The sequence below is a fragment of the Solanum verrucosum genome, unplaced genomic scaffold (genome assembly GCF_900185275.1).
Source record: "Solanum verrucosum unplaced genomic scaffold, falcon-dt-bn FXZP01000296.1, whole genome shotgun sequence".
NCBI classification, from domain to species: domain Eukaryota; kingdom Viridiplantae; phylum Streptophyta; class Magnoliopsida; order Solanales; family Solanaceae; genus Solanum; species Solanum verrucosum.
In genome coordinates this window covers 503,751-523,628 of record NW_026020470.1, presented here as the reverse complement: position 1 = coordinate 523,628, position 19,878 = coordinate 503,751, and the positions used below count along the sequence as shown (strand labels likewise).

At 32.0% G+C, this 19,878-nt stretch overlaps 2 protein-coding genes across 2 annotated transcripts; one reads left to right on the top strand and one right to left on the bottom strand.

Annotated features, from left to right (window-relative positions):
• The first annotated feature begins 5,241 nt into the window (after window positions 1-5,241).
• On the top strand, window positions 5,242-10,951 carry LOC125809038 (gibberellin 2-beta-dioxygenase 2-like). Its single transcript, XM_049488712.1, has 3 exons — window positions 5,242-5,609; window positions 9,058-9,403; window positions 10,541-10,951. The coding sequence occupies exons 1-3, from the start codon at window positions 5,242-5,244 to the stop codon at window positions 10,805-10,807; spliced, it is 981 nt and encodes a 326-aa protein (XP_049344669.1). The 3' UTR covers window positions 10,808-10,951.
• A 490-nt stretch (window positions 10,952-11,441) lies between these two features.
• On the bottom strand, window positions 11,442-16,390 carry LOC125809030 (alkaline/neutral invertase A, mitochondrial). The gene is made up of 6 exons (XM_049488703.1): window positions 15,366-16,390; window positions 14,588-14,753; window positions 14,045-14,256; window positions 12,134-12,627; window positions 11,946-11,994; window positions 11,442-11,795 (listed from the first exon to the last, which is right to left on the bottom strand). Exons 1-6 carry the CDS (start codon window positions 16,152-16,154, stop codon window positions 11,469-11,471), a joined length of 2,037 nt encoding a protein of 678 aa, XP_049344660.1. The 5' UTR covers window positions 16,155-16,390; the 3' UTR covers window positions 11,442-11,468.
• Window positions 16,391-19,878: the final 3,488 nt, after the last annotated feature.

The following is a 19,878-nucleotide window of genomic DNA, read 5'->3' as shown; positions in this document are numbered from 1 at the left end:
TTCAAGGAGATCAAACAAAGTCATTGATGACGGTTCAACAATGTCAAAATATTTTTTATGGTCCATTCTCATGATAAGACAATGTTCAATAACAAGGATAAAGGCATCAAGACTTTTTAATGGTTTCTAAGTTTTATACAGGGTATATCAAATGGTGTATCTACGGGATAACACATTTAGAAATCACATATGTAAGTGTGAAGTGTAAGCCGCTTCAAGGAGAATTCAATAAGGCCAATTTTCTACGCACTTATAAACGAAGACGTGTTCATGGCTGAAACGAAAAAAACAATGAGAACCAAAAGCAGTTCAAGGGTTGATTGTGTGACTTATGTTGTCTAGGTATACACCAAAGCTCGACGGTTCAAGGATATCAAATCTACCGATTGACCAAGTATATCTAATATATGTTCACTATGGAAAGTTCAAAGGGAAACCCACTGATCCAGATGCAATCAATCCTTACTTATGAATCACACAGTTTGTCATGCATATGTTTTAACAATAGTCATTCCCTATTCATGTGGGGGATTGTTGGGTTTTAAAGGTGTGAACAGGAAATGAAGGGTTGTGACTATGCTAAAGGGTTGTGTCCTTTCTAAAGGGTTGTGATCGTTTGAAAGGTTGTGCCTTTTCCAAAGTGTTGTGACCTTTCTGAAAGGTTGTCTTCTGTTGTGACCTTTACCTTTTGTTGTCTATAAATAGAGAGGCTTTCTCTCATATTTCTACATTGAATTCTTCCCTTCTCTTGCATACATTTCTTACAAAATAAAATCGATCAATCGTGTCTGTGTGTGTGATTCGTTGCTGTCATTTTGAGTTCGTTGAAATTATTGAAGTTTGAGGTACTGCTACTTCTTTAATGGTTAATCCGTTTTATCTTTGGAGGAATTAATTTGTAACCTCGGGTACTTGAGGAGATTAAATTTCTTAAGGACACATAGTGGAATCTGTGGACTCGGATAGTTCTTTGTTTTTTCTTTTCATCTAATTTATTATTTCTGGTTTGCTAATCTGAATACAGAAGGTAACAAGATCCTCATCGCAAGAACTCAACGAAACCTCATACTTAAAAATGGATCACAAACTTCAAAAACTCAAATTTATCAATCTTTATGGATGGATTCGATTATGTAAATCATGATTGGTGTGTGGGTGAAGGAACCCAACACTATGAAAGCTTATATACCTTAATTTGGCGAAATTCCTCAACAAATCTCACGAATCATGAAGAACGCCTTGAAATTAACCCTTCCTCTTTTCTCCTCTTTTCGCTTCTTGAACTTTCTCCTAAAATCCTAAGCATAAATTAGGATTTGTAAAACTGACCCAAATCATATTTGACCCAAAATATTACTAAAAATTGTTTTAAGCTGAAAGGGTAAGGAAAGACCAAAATACCCCTCATATTTTTGGGTAACTTTCCTTAACTAGATAGGAAGATTTCAAATGGGCATATCTCTGTCATTCGAACTCGAAAATTAGCAAGCTCGGTGGCATTGGAAAGAGGATTCCAAGACCTTTCATTTGATATCGTATGGGCCACCTAACTCACCCTGTACGGAAAGTTATGGTGGTTTGAAGTTGACCCAAAACTCACAACATAAGCATAACTTGCAAAATTCTTAAATTGGCTCTTTCCAAATTAGTTCTTTATAAATTTAGCTCTTTCTAAGGCGGGATGTTACAATTTTGTAGTCCTCTTCTCTAAGATTCTCTCCCTTCTTATATATCTAGTGTTGTTCCTGTTTCATTCCATGTGCTTCCTTGTCTCACTATATGTGATGCATTTTTATTTGTCATGAAAAATAAAAATTTATGGTAAAAAAATATAAATATTTGTATGGTTATAAGTTTTTTATTAATGTTAAATTTAAAATAGACCAAATACATGTACAAACCTTTTAACTTCTTCTCAATTTTTATTTTGACACTCCATCTTAATCTTATTCCACGTTAATCATTCAACCCCATTGTTAATGTACCATTTAAACGCAAAAATATACTATTTGATATAGACTATTCGATGTGTGTTGCTAAACATAAAAAAGTGTGAAACATTCAATTAACTAACATCACATGTTTTATTTTTCCCGAGTATATGGATTTAAATTAAATACTCGCTTATTAATTTTTAATTTAACTCAATACAGGTAAAAAAAACTCATATTCGATACGGGTAACAAATAGCATTACTATAAAATGTTAAAACCCGACAGGCTCCATCAGGTTGTCAATGATTTTTATAAGAAAGAAAATTGATGCACTTTTGTTGGTTATTTTTCATGCAAAGATACGCAAAAATATGAAAAATAAATTATAATATATTTTTAAAAAGCAGCGTTTGTTTATCAATTTTTATTTTTTTACAAAAACTAACAAACGTCTGTTAATTTTTTATGTACAAAATTGCATATGAAGAGTATAAATAAAAGTCACAAAATCTATATTATGGGAGATATCGTTAATCGACATAAACCATGTGAGAAATGAAAGAGTAGTCTTTGAAAGTAGGAGAAAAAATACAATCATGTACAAATTATAGATCGAAAAAATAGAAATAAAAGGAAGTAAAAGAATGTTGGACACAACAATAAACATCAACCGAATTGGTAAATCTAATCGGAAGAATATTAGGTGAAAAATTGAGACTAAAAAATTACTTGAAATTGCAAAATTCATGTTATATTGAGAAGAAGAAATCAAAAGAATTTGAAGAATCATATTTGTGTTGTTGGAACAAAAAAACCAAAGATTTTTCTAGAGTTATGTAGATGAAAGTGACGTGGAATGAGTAGGAAATCACTTTTACTATTGAGATAAATAACATTTTTTCCGTCGTCATTTCATCTTCACATTACTATTAATAGAAACATATAAACAATTCTTCTAGCTTTTAAAGAGTCATATAAAACTTGTTAATTGTTAGTTATGGAAATGAAATTGGTATTGTGGAATAACGCTATCTATAGAAAATTTGGGCCCACCCATAAGGAGTGCTTTAAGGCCAATTAGGGTAATTAGTTAGCTTTGATAATTTCTATATAAATATACATATGATGTATAATTCATAATAGATAGAAATTACAATAGATATAGAGAATATAGCAATCCTACGCTCTAATCTTTCCTCAAATCATTTAGGGTTTAGGCTGTAGTATAGGAGGTTGCTCCAACATTTTGTAAAAACCACCATCAATCAATAAATTTCAATTATGGTTCATATTTCTCTTCTGTTTCTATTATATAAAGAACAAGTAATTAGTTCTTTCTATTAGATGAAGAACAAGTAATTAGTTATCTTTTATGGGTTACATGTAATATCTGATGAGATTTATATTAACATGTTATGCAATCTTTCCATATCAAACTTCATATAACTATAGAAAGTAGACTATTATATTGATTCTCATACAAAAATTTAAAATATATTTATTAAAAAAGGGAAAAAAATATCAATTTCTCTTTCTTGAATGATATGAATTGCTTCTTGTACTTTTTCAAGTAATAGCGTAATTTTAGAATCCTTAAAAAAGTTATTTCTTCATAGATCTCACCTCCTCTCCATATATTTTATAGTCCTCTTCTCACAGATTCCCTCCCTTCTTATCTATCTAGTGTCATTTCATGTCTCACTATATGTGATGCATTTTGATTTGTTATAAAAAATGAAAAAGAATAAAATTAAAATTTATGGTAAAAAATATATAAATATTTGTATGGTTATAATATTTTTTAATTAATGATTAAATTAAAATAGACCAAATACATGTACAAGCCATTTAACATCCCCTCAAAAAAAAATTGACACTCCATCCATTTTAACGCAAAAAAAATATTGTTTGATGTAGACTATTTAACATGTGTTGATAAACATAAAAAAAAAGTGTGAAACATTCAATTAAATAATATCACATGTTTTATTTTTTTATATCATCCGGTCAATATGGATTCAAATCACATACTCGCTTAATAATTTTTAACTCAACTCAATACAAATAAAAAGAACCCATCTTCGATATGGGTAACAAATAGCATTACTAAAAAATGTTACAACCCGACAGGCTCCATCAGGCTGTCAATGATATTTAAAAAAAAAAAAAAAAAAAGAAAACCGACACACTTTTGTCGGTTATTTTTCATGCAAAGATACACAAAAATATGAAAAAGAAATTATTATTTATTTCTAAAAAGCAGCATTTGTTTATCAATTATTATTTTCTTACGAGAACTAACAGACGTCTATCATTTGAAGTACAAAACTGCATATGAAGTGTATAAATAAAAGTCACAAAATCTTAAAAATTAAGATTTTTTGTTTAAATGGTACTAAAAATGGGATCGAAGGGTTATAACGGAATAAAATTGGGATGGAGCTGATATACCCTACATTATAAAAATGGCTCATATGTATATATCCCTACTGTTACACAAATGACCCAGATATATCTGTCCAGTGGAAGTGAAAAAATTAATTATAAATTTATTTTTTGACTTTTTAAAATTATAAAATATTTTTTTGGTTTCATCATTTTGATGATTAAATTTATTTTTTCACTCATTTTCTTGTAAAATTTATCATCGATGCCCCATTTTTTTCACGGATATAAAAAAAAAAATTACAATGTAGCCGCAAGAAAAACAGTTTTAGATCTTACTTTTTTCTCTTATTTCATTCAAGCTTTTTTCTTTTTACTTCTCATATTTTTACATTAAAAAAATAAAATAAGAATATGTAACTCAAATAATGACAAGTAAATAGATCTATAAGGGATCGATAATTAAAACTCAAATTAGACGTTGACTTAAAAAAAAGTTATCATGTAGGAGAAAGATCAAATATACTCCTGAACTTTGTTAGAAAAATCATATATCTAAATGAATTTTTTAAAATAAATTTTAAAAAATTATGTTTTTCTCACTCCGTGAGATGAAAAGGATATATATATGTAAGCCATTTTTATAACGGTAGAAATATGTGTGAGTCAGTAAGAATATATATAAGCCGCTTTTATAACAAAAGGTATAATAATTTAAAAACAATTTAAATTTTACCTTTAATAAATAAAATTATTTATGTTTTGACAGAGGGAGTACTAGAAGGGGGGGCAGGGTATTAAATCCACATCTCTCTATATATAGAGTATAACATATGATGATCAACTTCTCTTCATTATCTTATTTGCTATTTATTATTTTCTTGTAAGCTACTATATTGCTTCTTCTTGTTCCAACAACAACATGGTGGTGGCTCATCAGCCGTCTAATGAACAAGAAAAATTACGTGACATTGAGCTTCCCATCATAGACCTTATGGCAGAGAGATCACAAGTGTCAAAGCTTATTGTGAAAGCCTCTGAAACCTTAGGTTTCTTCAAAGTTATCAACCATGGTATCCCTCAACATGTCATCAAAGCAATGGAAGATGAAAGTTATGGCTTCTTTTCTAAACCGGCTTCTCAAAAACAACGTGCTGGACCGGCAAATCCTTATGGTTATGGGTGCAAGAACATAGGATTCAATGGAGATTATGGAGAAGTTGAATATTTACTTCTTCATACCAACCCTTCATCCAAAAGTACTATTTCCAATGACCCAACCCTCTTTAGGTATGTTCTATAACTTCTCATGTGTTTTAATTTTTTGTGGTGAAATTTTGACATAGTGCAAGTTAACTAAATTTGTGTGGCTTTGTTTTGTACAAGTTTAATAACCATGAGCTTGTGTAAACATCTTTGTTATAAAGTGGTCCAAGGAAAAGGATGGGAGAGGACCTTTACTAGTGTTAGTGTATAGGAGTGAGTATATATCTTTTGTGTAAGGTTACTATCAATTTAAGATTACAGTTTCTGACACTTTTTATTTTCTATTGAACATATGAATCACAACAACACACCTCATGCATTCACCAACAAAGTACTAGGAATCTGACTTGTCTCCAAAAGTTAAGAAGAAAAAAAAAAGTGTTGTCTACAAATGGAGTTAGCAATTTATGAAGGGAAGTTGGAATAGCTAGAGAGATTCTTACTATAAAGAGTTGGAGGATTTAGTTTAATGATGTGAGACTAATAAATTTTGGATAGTACATAAGTCAATTTATTGGTTAAGGAGATGGACCTAGTTTAGTTAATTTTGCTAGGCATTGGCCATGTTGCGCCAGCTGTAGGATTGTTGAATCTGTCTCCGCCATCTTTGTTCTTTTTTAAGGATTCCAAAATAGCTACCGACGAAGATTGTGATGAAGTGGTAAGTATTTTTTCATTTTAACCAGAGATTTTTGGTTCGAGTTCTCTTAAGTATGGAATCGCGTTTGTTAGGGGACATTTTACGAGACTTTTAGGTACGAATTCGGATACAGTCAGGCTCTAACGTGGATACTTGGATGAAAAACAAAAAAAAAAGGATTCCAAAATAGCCAAGACATCATCTCAAATTCATCATGCAAATCTATTATTTACTTTCTCTAATTTTAATTTGATTTCTTCTTCATGCTCATTGTTCTCGTTTTAAGTATTGTTCTATACTTTCTGGAATTATCTGCGTTTAAATTTTTTGACTTTTTTTCTTGTTTTTCATTTTCCCATAAAGAGCAATACTAACACAATAACTTAGAGGGTATTTGATTTACTTGCTTTAAGAAGGTTATAGATTAAAAGTCATAAGTCGGTCATAACCAATTTTTACTTTTTTACTTTTTAAATCTAAAAATAGGTGCTTAAAAATGTTTTTTATCTTTTGCAAACATGTCCGAAAAAAAAAAGTGAAAGGCAGCCAAACACCCTCTTATTCTCTTTGATGTGAACTTAAACATGAAAAATGAAATATTTAAAATTAGTGAAGCAAATGAAATCCGTAAAACCCGTCTATTTTAGAATGAGAGTAATGTGTTGACTGTTGTATGATTGGTACATAAGATAATTAACTACTGAAAATCAAGGCCTCGATGGGCTAAAGAGCTTTAGACTTTTGGAGTAGTTAGCATATAGGTGATGCATAATTGGTGCAGTTTGTATTTAAACAAGTAGTTAATTCTACTGTACGATTTTTGACTTGAACCAACACGTGCTTCTCTTGGACCATAGTCACGTGGATCCCTAATTTTTTTCTCCAAAAAGTGAGGGTTTTTACACAAAAATGCATCCACAAGTTTCTCTTTAAATTCTCACTTGTCATCTACTTTCTCTATTTGATTCAGGACAGAGAAGTTTTCTTGAATTTCGTTGAAAATATTCTAAAAATATAAGGAGTGAAAAGTGCACATAAGAATGTGGCCTAGTAGCCAATGAAATGATTGAGAATCATGAGGTCTCAGATTTAATTTTTAGTAGAGACAAATTAAAAACACTAAGTGATTCTTTCTATTGTCCTAGTATCCAGTGAAATTAGTTGTCTAATGGAAATAAAGAGTTTAATAACCATAAAACTTTTGGAAAAACATTATCTAAAACTTTATCTTAACTTGGTAATATGCCAATGGGAACAAGGAGTTTAATGAAGTTACTATGTACCTTAAAGAAGTACTAAACATCTGGTATGGCATGTTACATTTGGAGTTGTAGACTATTGATGTTTGCCTCAAGGTGATATTGCTTCATTATTATTAGTAATATCCAATGATTGATTTTTTATATTGAAATAGTTTAGCTGAAAAATTGTCATATTGTATTTCATGACAATTTTTTTCTAATCAATAATTATTATGGTACATTTAAGCTCATAAATTTCAAAATTATCTTTTTTTTGTGTCTAGTCAAACTATGTTTTAAGTTAGACACTCCCTCAATTTTAATTTATATATTCTAATTTTATATTTTACCTTATTTAAAATATTATTTTCTATATGATCTACTTTCCTTTTTAGTTAGTTCCAAAAATAATTACACAATTTTGTATTAAGTAATAATTTAACTTTAAAATATTTATTTTATCTTTAATAAATGATTTATAGTTCTACAAATATCTATCACTTATTTTAGACCGAAAGTTTGAAAAGTTTTCCTTTCTTTTTTAGATTTCGTGTCGAGTCAAACTAACTCATATAAAATGAGAACGAAAAGAATACTATTTTTCATATTTAATTAGTACTAACTCGTTAAATCTAATATTCTATATGTCATATTTAAGATAACAAAATTTAAAAAGGCATTTTCGGATATTAAATACATTTTTATTTGAGAATTATAAATTTTCAAAAAAATTAGAAATGAGATACTAGTCAACCAATAACACGTCAAGTGAAACAGACCCATCTAGACGTAAAAGGGTAAGTGGAATAGATATGATGATACAAATTTATAGTAGCACTGTAAAACTGGATAGTACTCTCTGAGAAACAGCACATAATGATACAGAATCAGACTGACCTGTCAGATATTATTTTCCATCTATAAGGTCCAAATAAGTCATAGAGATTAAGAAGCTGCTTTGATTTGCTTAAATGTTGTTTAAATATATTTTTATAATCACTTTTGACTTCTGAAATGTTTAATAAACATGAAAATAACTAAAAATAAGTGAAAAGTGACTTAAAATAAGTTTAAAGTGCTTGATAAAGTTAAAAATAAGTTAAAAAATGACTTTAAAATAGTTAAAACTAAAAGTATGTATCTCCCTACATTTTATTTTATGACTTCAAAGTTATTTAAGTTTGACTTTTTATTACTCCATTTGATTTAAAGCCTACTTGTCTTGAAAGTTGGTCTAATTTTAAATTATTTTTAGTTTTTGAAAGTATTTGACTTAAAAGTTAAAAATGAATTAAAAAATGTTAAAAAATCAAAAGTAGGTCTCTCCTTTTTTTGTTTTTTACTTAAAAACTATTTTTTAAAATCAATCCAAACGGGCTCTAAGTATTACTACTACTTTGAAAAAGGAAAACATATATTTACAAAGAGTCTTAGTTACTGCAAAAACATATCTTTAAAGATTATTTTTGATATAGCAATATTAGTGGAAGAGTGAAACATTATTAGAAAGTTAATTGTTGGCGTTTGCTTAGGTAGATAAGAATATATATATATATATATATATATGTTTGATGTTGGTGGTTGGTGGCAGGTGTGCAGTGAATGGTTACGTAGAAGCAGTTAGGGAGTTAGCATGTGAAATATTGGAGCTGATGGCAGAAGGATTAGGGGTCCCAGATACGTCAGTGTTAAGCAACTTCCTTAGAGACTCACATTCAGACTCTCTTCTTAGGCTCAATCACTATCCTCCACTGCAACTTCTACAACTTGTCAACAATAGAATTGGATTTGGAGAGCATACTGACCCTCAGATCTTGACCATCTTGAGATCCAACGACGTTCCTGGACTTCAAATCTCACCACAGGACGGTTTCTGGATCCCTGTCTCCCCTCACCCTTCTACTGCTTTCTGTGTCAACGTGGGTGACGCCCTCCAGGTATTTAATACTTTCTTCGTCTCAATTTACATGAGTTAATTTGATTTCATACGAAATTTAAGAAAGAAAAATCTTTTGAAATTTGTCATAACATTTTAAAACAGACTAAAAAGAAGAGTAGAAGAATACTACTCATTCAACATTAAACATACATGCATGTCAACAATTAGAGTGGTCTCAGACCTAGAAAGTGCATTGTAATCCTCATTAATTTAAAACGGATAAAAAAGGCTAGAAATGAAGTGAACTGATGTAGCTTGTATTGACGTGCGTGATAGCTACACATTTTGGGGCTTAGCAAACTACAGCTTCCTTCAGCTCTGGGCTCTGCCCATTGAGACTCCTGCCCATTCTTACAATATTGTGTGATAAAACTGAACCCTCTCTGCAAACATAGTTTTTGAGGGCCCTACTTCTATAAGTTTTCCCTAAACTTTTCTTTGCCTGTTCTTCAATCTTCAATGCTATCTAAATAGCTCAACTGCAAACAATTTATCATTTTTCAAATTTACATATTGGAAGTACTTCAAACATCTACAAATTTAAAATCTTCAAGAGATGTTTGAAAAATCTACGTTAAAGTAAAAATTAGTTGAACTCTGCACAGTATTATTACAGTAAATTAGTAGACAGAAATTGTGATTCTTTTCATGGTCAGTTCTCTATGAAGTCTGAAAAAGGTACTCGAAGGGGTTGTTTGATGGTTGGACAGAGTTATGCAGAAATGAATTATGTAGGGACTAGTTATGGTCAGAGTTATGCAGAAATTAATTATGTAGGGATTAGTTATGATTGAATTTATGTATTATTTTATACAAATATTAGTTATTCCACATTCTATCATGCATATAGTAATACAAAAAGTTTTCTATAGCTTATACATGAATTAGTTATGCAAATTTCTAAATTGTTAACCAAACGTCATATTAATTTTTTTATATGAATAACTTCTTTTCTATCTACCTACCAAATGTCGTAAAAGTTACATGAAAATTAGTAAATGAATAACTTGTTTCTTCTTCAGGTACCAAAGTAAAGTTGGTCTGTAAGATTGTTTATTTGTTAACACTTAGTCCTGCATTTTGTGGAATACAAAGAGGCTAACCCTTTTTAACAATCCCTGTTTGTTTATTTCAGGCACTGACGAACGGAAGGTTTTTGAGTGTAAGACATAGGGCAATGGTGAATTCCTGTAGAAGGAGGATGTCAATGGCTTACTTCGGTGCTCCAGCACCCAATGCCTGGATAGCTTGTCCCCCTAAGTTGCTTTCACCACATGAACCTAACCTGTACAGGCCTTTCACTTGGGATGAGTACAAGAAAGCTACTTATTCCAGGAAACTTGGAGACACTCGCCTTCATTTCTTTAGGGTACAATCAGATCATGATGATCTTACTGAATGATCTCAATACCTTTATTACAAGGAGAAAAAAATGAGGCTTGAATGGTTCTGTAGATCCCCCAAAAGGGGAGTTTTGTTTCTGCCCATTCCCTCTCTGTGTTTGGTTTACTAGGTTTTAGCTACATTTTACTTGGACTACTAGCTTTAATGTTCAATTAAAAGGGAACGCGGATATGATTTTCTATTGGTACTTTCATGAAGGGTAAATGTAATTTCGGTGTGGTTTCAACTTTCAACTCAAATTAGTCAAAAGAACTCCTTTCAGTAAAACCATATCTGATATTGGTGCAAGGGACTGAGAAATGACAAGTGTTTCGGTTCAATGAATCACCCTCACTTTTCACTGATAGGCCGAGAGTTCAAGTCAATTAGTAAGAGTTCAAAGTCACTAGCAAGCGTGAGAATTAAATGAAACACTTCATCCAACATTGACACAAAATATTTAGATTCAAAATCAGAAAATTTATTGATGAATGGCACCTATCAGTGTCACGTTTATGATTTAATCGAAAGGTACGATGATATACTACAACACAAGCTTTAGCAATTTATTTTGCACAGAACATAAACCGTCTGTTAAACCAGTGAAGGTCAATTTCTAACAAGAAAATGTCTTCATTAAGATGGTAAAAGTGCATGGAATTGCAGAAATGGGGACACATTTAGAGACCTACTTGAGATCTGGTAGCAGAGCGCGAACATTTCCTACGACCATTTGGTCTTAGTGCGCAAACACAATTCTCAAGGAGCTCATAATCCTCGTTCCAGAACAACTTGGATGCCATGTCTGGATTTTGCAACAGAATCTTTGAGGTCAAGTATCCAGCAATTGTCCAAGTCTGACACAATCGAGCTTGCTTGCCAATGAATCTCCCATGCCTTGTATCATAATATTCAGGCCAGTGGTCTGCTGAAAGTCTCTTTTCAGCCAAATCCACCGCTTTTTGTGCTAGGTCTGGTCTTCCCATTTTAATACAAGCAAGGGTAAACTATGAATGAAAAAATTAAAGATGGTTAAGATGGCTTATCAAGGACATTCTACAGATTAGTATCATAAATTCTAGTTCTGATACATATATTTATTTGCTGTCATATAAACTTCCTCATTTAATGATCTAAGAAATTCATAGGGAGTGTACCTGCCACAGTAGAGTAGGCCATGAACCGCCATTATGATATGACCATGGGCTGCAGAAAATACATTGATTAAGCTTGTGAACAGACCTTTTATGATTATCAAGAGTATTTTCAATGTACAAAACGAGCTACCACAAGGTACATAGAAATGGGACAGTGGGAAGCAAAAAGGGAGAAGCTAGAGCCTCACGTATTCTTAGGGTCACTGCCAGTGATAATGCACCATTCTTCATGTTCTAAAGCTGGGTAACAAATCTTTAGAGGCATTTTCCCCATGAGGTCATCCCATTTGTCTTCAATCAAATTCAAAATAGATTCATTCTGTTCATGAGATCCTAGTGATGAAATAATGGTCCAAATATTTCCATGAGTGAAAAAACGAAAATCCATATGTGCAGGTTGTAAATTGCCAACAAGATATCCACCAATCTCTGGAATCCAATCCATAAGCCAAGACGGAATTTGATCTGGGTAGATATTGAACTTGTTGATGGCATCTGTAGAATACTCTTCTGTTTTGTAGCGATATATCTCATTAATCTTTTTCCTGTCCAACCAATAATACTCCCTCATGTGAAATGAAAGTGCACTGAGACGGTTGTTGATGGCAGAAACAAGACTTTTTGTGGAGTCGTTGATGGTGAGCATCTCACGAGAGCTTCGTAAAGCTGAATAAAACAGGGCCTGGAGAAATGATGTATTAATTCAGTAAATCGGCAAGTAAACAGTACTAGCTGAAGCTATACACCACACAGCATACACTACTCAGGTCGACAAAAAATAGGGCAAGCTGTCTCCTAAGAGTTAAAATCTGAAATATAAGGTAGGGGAGAAATTCTCAGATGTAACCAACAGTGAGCACCAATTTACCTAGATGCAAAACAACAGCCAATTTGACAGTAAATCTGTAGATAAAGCAACATACTCTGCGTAATACTTACTGTCACTACACCAAAATGTCCATGTAAACTCATGTCATGCTAGGCTATACTACACCAGACTTAAGCACGGGATGACTCAATCTTCCTGGTAACAAACAAAACATTGGATAATTCTCTCAACAATTTTTGACATCATAGAAATGCTTCAGTGAATTTTGTTGGCATCAAATTGGCCATGCCTGGGGACACGCATCAACATTTAGAGATATTGCCACAGATTTGGGAAGGAAAAAGGAAGAACAACAAGGCGATACACGGTCCCTGGCCCCTGCATGCATTTGGTGGACTGTTTCGTGTAATAGAATTCTAGATGCTCTTAAGACAAGTTCAGCTTTAGAGCCTGTTAGGACTGGCATATTTTAGGTGCTTTTACGTTAAAATGTCTTTTAAACATTTTTGTAGTGTTTGGTTAAAATTAAAAAGTGCTTTTAAGCACTTGTTTTAAGTCAAAATAGCAAAAGATAAGCCAAAAGTCATATGAACTAACTTATGACTTTTAAGTCAGACAATAAAGCTAATCCAAACGGGCTCTTAGTGGGATTTCACTGGGTATGTAGTTGTTGTTGTTTAAGACAAGTTCAACTCTATCAAAAAGATGACGTACAAGTGTATTTTGTCATTTTATTTTTGGGGTAAGAAGAAAGATGTAGAAGAAATACATCCAATACTTGATTAGATAGAACCCCTCCAAGGCTAGAAGAGGGATATGCAGCACTCTGCACAGATTTGCAGCACTTACTGCTCCTTTTGTGAAAGGTACTAATTACCTTTTTCCAAAAGAAAGAAAGAAAGAAAAGGAATTGCTTCAGTGAAAGTTCTTTAATCTTATTAGACAAGCACTAATGACGGGAAGCCTTGGAGCAATGGTAAAGTCCCCGTGTGACCTATAGTAATGAGTTCGAGCCGTGGAATTGGCCACAAATGATGGGATCAGATAGGTTGCCTACATTACATTCCCTTAGGATGTGACCCTTCATTGGACTTTGCGTGAAAGAGATTCTCGGTGCACTGGGCCGACCTTTAGAGAAGCACTAATTCAAATAACAGCAAAAGCAAAACTATGAAAATATGAGCAGCTTAGGCAAAGAATGACATGCAATCCTGTTGAACTCAGATCTAACCAAGATTCTGATTAAATTCCCTCTCGTATGTTATCTTACTTGGATCTCAAGTGGATGACCGTGAATACCCATCCTCCTATCAATCATGCAGGACCCATCAGTGACCAAGAGAGTAGGAAACATGTCAAAACCATCACTTAAGCACAGGTGAAGTATCAGACATATGCCTGTCTGTACATCCACCCTCTCTTGCAAAGTATAGTCCCCTGTAATCCTTCCATAAGCTCTTAATAAGATAATCCACCACAACCCTGTAAAAGTACAATAAAACAGCACTTAATCCGAGCAGGCCCATTCAACAGAGTTTTGGATCATGAGTCGTTACTGAGAAATATCCTAAGGTCAGTGGGCACAATACAGAACTTGGTAGATAACGGGCCCTCCCCCTCTACCGTTATTCACTGGACTACCAGGCTTTGTCTGCAGCAGGGTATTCATGCCGTGATCCATGAGTATCATTTGATAAAGAGTTCAAATTGTTGATATTGACAAATGAATGTAATAAAACAACAAATATCAGAAAGAGACAACTAATCGGCCAGCAAAATGATTAACAATAATGCATTACAGCTATCCTCTTACCAGAATCAACAGGTGCAACACGTCCAATTGCGGATTCACCAAAGTCTGGGTCTAGCACATCTTCAAATTCACCATTACTTCCATCAAGAGGCACAGTTCTGACTTTAAAACTCGCGGGCATCAATCCTTTTCCAGGGTTATAGCAGTCCACAGTTTTCTCCCAGCTCTAAGAAGCACAGAACATAGATGTTTAACTTACCATGAGGATTGAAACTTGCCAAGAAAAGACTTGACAAATACAGGGATGTGAATTATGCCAAATGTTAATTATCACAAACACAGAAATCAACAAGCTTTTTTGCAATACAAACTTGAGTGAGAAATGTTCATTTGTATAAAAACATTTCAAAAATAAAGCTGCAATCCTTCATGGAAATGTCAAACTGATTCCCAGATTTCTCAGTCTACACACATACACACATGAATGCCCACAAGGTCCTTTAATGGATTCTCAAAGCATAAACAAACAGAAGTCTGCATCATTAGCAGCAATTGGTTTGCAGAAATCAACACAGATTCTGCGAATGACACATCTCAAAACAGAAAAGGAAAGCTTAGATGTTTTTTCACACAGTTATTAAAAAGTATTACATTACTAATTGTGGAAACGACACTCTCAACTTCAAATGACACAGCTCAAAGTAAAAAAGTGAAACAAAGAATGATTCAATGGTTTTACATGATTATATGTAACAGTTCTTTATCATTATAACAAAAGCCAACGTCAACATCCCATTATTATAGAAGATACTTGCCACATTGTGTATGAAATGCATACCTGCAATTGCAGAGTGTGGAGCAGAAAATTCTTGACAATCCCCCCTTCTCCATTAAGCAAAAAAGCAAGAGCCGATGGGACAAAATCGCGTATAAACACTTGATCGTAGTTAAGCGGCTGCATATCAGCTGGATCATTAGCTGCCACAGTCCCAACGGGGAAGCCACAATAGTTTACAACGGCTCCCCTAAGCAAAGTCCATGCTTCCTTTTCCACTTCCGATAACTCTTTCTCATGGGGTGATTCAGAAACACTCTCCCCATTTAAATAATTATCAGGATGCTTTACATTTACACCTGATCCATCATTGACATCTGTCCTAACTTTTTCTACTTTAGCTACGTCTTTACCTGATTCTTTTCTGTCAATGACTAAAGGCTTCACATTTAAGCCCCCATGTATGTAAAACTTATCGAAGATCTTCTCATTCACTTGAGCTTCAATTGAAGTTGAATGATTCCTTACATCAGATGCAGCATTTGCATTGACATAGTAGCACCTAGTTTCCTTATTCAACCTAAAACCCAAAAGAATCCTAGAATGCCTCCAATTCGAATCGGATCCACAAAAAACACTCCGATTCGAACCAATAACCCCTATAACCCTATTAGCATAATTAGAAACCCTATGTATATCATCTAATTTGCAGTGCGGATTCGACAAATTATCATTAATTAAATGATTACATTTCCCAAATGAGTAACCAATAAAGGATGAACCTTTACAACTGCTGAGGATTCTACAACATGGTTTCATGGTTGAAATACCAATGCAACTGCTAGTATTCATTTCTTGAGCTAATCAACAATATAATAAAATGGTGTCGTTCCAATTTGAAGTTAACTAATTGTAATATGTATATACACAGATATAGATCTGTTAATTATGAAAAACAAATCAACAGATATATATAACTAGATAATTAGATATACAAAAGAAAAAGAACAGATTAAAGAATGAGAAATATAGACTTACAGTTCAAATGGGAAGAAGTGTGTCTGAAGAAGAAAAGAGATTTTTCAAACAGTTAAAGGTGGTGGGTGGATTGATTTTGATACTTATGAGGGGTTTATATAGGTGAGGTCTCAACGAGACTTTGGACTGAAGCTTCTTGGAATGAATGAAAGTTGGAAAACTTCACAAACAAACTAAACGGTGTCGTATTTTGTCTTTCCATTTTGACCTTTCCACGTGTTTACATTTTTTTTCCTCTCATATTGATTTTACTGGAATACCCATTTCATTTGGTCACGTCTTTTTGTCTACCAAAGATAATTCCATTTTGACCTTTCCACAAAATGTTTTCTTTGAAAAACATGTGGTTCTCATTTATTTTCTTACTAGTGAACTTATCAGTGATTCGCACAGAGAAATAAACTATACCATCATTTTTTTTTTTGAAATATTTTTTACTTTATTTAAAAATTAATTTTAACTATGAAAAATTCAAATTACACCTCCATGTTTAGAATTTCAAATAAAATATTATTTTATCTTATTTGTGGAAAAAAATAACAAAACACAACTCTGATTTTAAAAATTTCTAGTAAAATGAAAAAATAATAATTTCTAATTATATATGGCCAAATGCCCCACCAAATTCATGATTTGTTTTTCGTTCTTTCTAATACTCGAATATTAAAATCATCAAAAAAAATATAATCAATTTATTTTCAATATTCTTTTAAATAGAAGAAATTATAGTATTCATAAAAGTCTTTTTTCAAAACTTATGTTTTTAAATTCTAAACCAAAAGTTACATAAAACATTATCTATATTTTGTTTTAAGTAAATATGAAAAAAAATATGTATAAAAATAGCTTGTTAGCAGACCTTTGACTATATATTTCTTCACTAAGTTATCTATTCATTTAATTAGTCTTTGCTATTCAAGAAATAATTAAATGAAAACATGATATTAGAAATTTTCTTTAAAAACACATCTCATTTTATATTCACAATTAATATAGGTTAGAATATAAACACAAAAATAAGTTCCATTCGTTTTTCTACTAAATAAAATAATGTTGATATTCATTTGGTGAGTAGGTATAAATATAATGGTATTCAATTTTTTTCAATCAAGTTATGAAGTTTTTTAAGTTTTCAAGATTCTTAAATGCATAAAGTAATACTAAAAAGAAAATAATATGTTCAATCTATTTGAGAATTATAGAAAAGGCTAATGGGCAAGATATATATGCTTCATTGACGCTTAATTTTTTCCTTCCAAAGACAATAGAAACGTACATTAAATATCTTAATGAGTATGGAGCAATGAAAAAACATAAATATAGCTATTCTAACAATTCCTATAATCATACTTAAATACCATGAAGGCATGAACTAAGGAAACTCATATGCATGAAATTTTATTTCTTCTTCTTTTTTCTCTCAATTGAATTTTATATTGAACTATGATTCTTTTAGATATTTAATTAGTTGAAATGTGAATGTCATATATTTGTGGTGATTTTTTTTCTTTTTCTTGTGTATATATATTTTTATTTCTAATAATTAATTTTCTTAAGCACTATTAGTCTTTCAGTGAAGTGTACTATATTGAATTAAGGAAATTATTTACAGGCAAACGATAAAATCTATAGGTAGATATTTCAAGTATTTTTCTTTTGGATATTTTTTGTGATTATATCGTCTAATTTTTAAGAATTTAATTGAGAATTTTCATTCACTAAAATATATATATAAATTAAATTACTTCTACAATTATATATTATAATAAAGCTAAAAATCCATAACAACATAATTTCCCTTTGTGTCACTACGTGATATTTTTTATTTATACTATACTAAAGCAAAAAAATGTATAATAACTGAACTTCTTTTTGTGTCACTGTATGATATTTTTGATTTATTTGAAGAATTTTATTCCTTAGAACGAATATGATATACGTCAAACCTCAATGTTTGATTATTATACAAAGAGATCAATGAATATTGGAATGAAATTAATCAAAAATAAATATTATGAATAAAATATATAAAGAAGACAAAATATATCAAAAGATGTGAAGGTAGGCATACAAGTATCTTAAATAGGCATACAAGTATCAATACATATATTTTTGTGAAGATAAATACAATTAGATATAACATTTTAACTTTTCAAGAATGAAAAGATGTAGTAAAACAAAACTAAAAAAAATAATAATATAAGTGAGAAAATAGACATGAAATGTAGAGAGACAAGAGAGAATTTTCTTGTTCTTCCAAGTATATTCAAGTGTTTTCTAAATCTTCAAGTGTATAACACATCCTCAAGACCTCTATTTATATTGTTATAAGAGGCATACAAAAAGATAGCAATAAACATGATATTAATTATTGAGAATGTGGGGAAGATTAAAGGGTGTGGAACATAAATAAGGAGATGGTGGAGGTGTGAATATTATTACACATAACGGTGAAATTATATCTTGAAGTTATGGACATCCACATTAATCAACAAAACATTAATTATATAAAAAAAAATTATATTAAAAATGAGGAGAAAAATTAAAAAATGTCCAAAAAAATGAGAAAAAAAAATAGAAATGGAGGCCATAGAGAGGTGCCACATCACCTCATCTATGTTTCTCCTTTATATATATATATAATGTTTGGTTGGTAGGGGGTAGGCGTGGCGTTGGGTAAAAAAACAAAAAATTAATATTGATTTTTTTAAAAAAAAAAATCGAGAGAGGGGTTGTCACTCCTCGAGCCTACACCCTGGACGTGTCCATTACTCGAGAACCATTTATGATCCCTAAATGAACCATTGACCTGACTGACTACTTAGCAGAAGACTATAGGCTTAAAAAAAAGGAGGCTTCATAGACCGTTTAGGGCTCCACGGTCCGTTAAAAACTTCATTGGCCGTATAGCCATCCATGAAACTTCAACTATCTGACAGGGCCTTACTAAAATGGGCATAACTTCTTACTCCAAACTTGAAATGAGGCAAATTTGGTGGCGTTGAAAATAGGACTCAATGATCTTTAATTTGATAGGTTATGGACCACCTAATTACTTGTGTTATGAGATATATGGTCATTTTAAGTTGACCTTACACTTGAAAGTTGAGGGTTGACCTTTATGGACCCCTACACGGTTCGTACAAGCCACCACAAATCATCTAGGGTCCAGTCCAGGTGACTCACTACTTGGCAGCCCTGGACGATTGTGCACCTTGCCCTAAATGGATAGCGGTCCTGTAACATCTCGCAACTAGAAAGAACTAGAAGGAGGTTTAAAATATGGAAATAGTTACTTTTGGAAAGAATGAGGAAATCTGGAAATTTTTAAGTAAGTTTAAGTGAATTTTTGGTCAATTTCAAATGGCCATAAATCCTATCTCAAGATGAATTATGTGTGATTCTATATATGGTTGAAAAGCCCTTGGAATGATCTTTCCAACGCCGCCAAGTTTGCACGATTTTGAGTTCGTATGAGTAAGTTATGCCCTTTGGAAGTAGGGCTATTGATTAAGGAAAGTTCAATCCGGATTTAGAG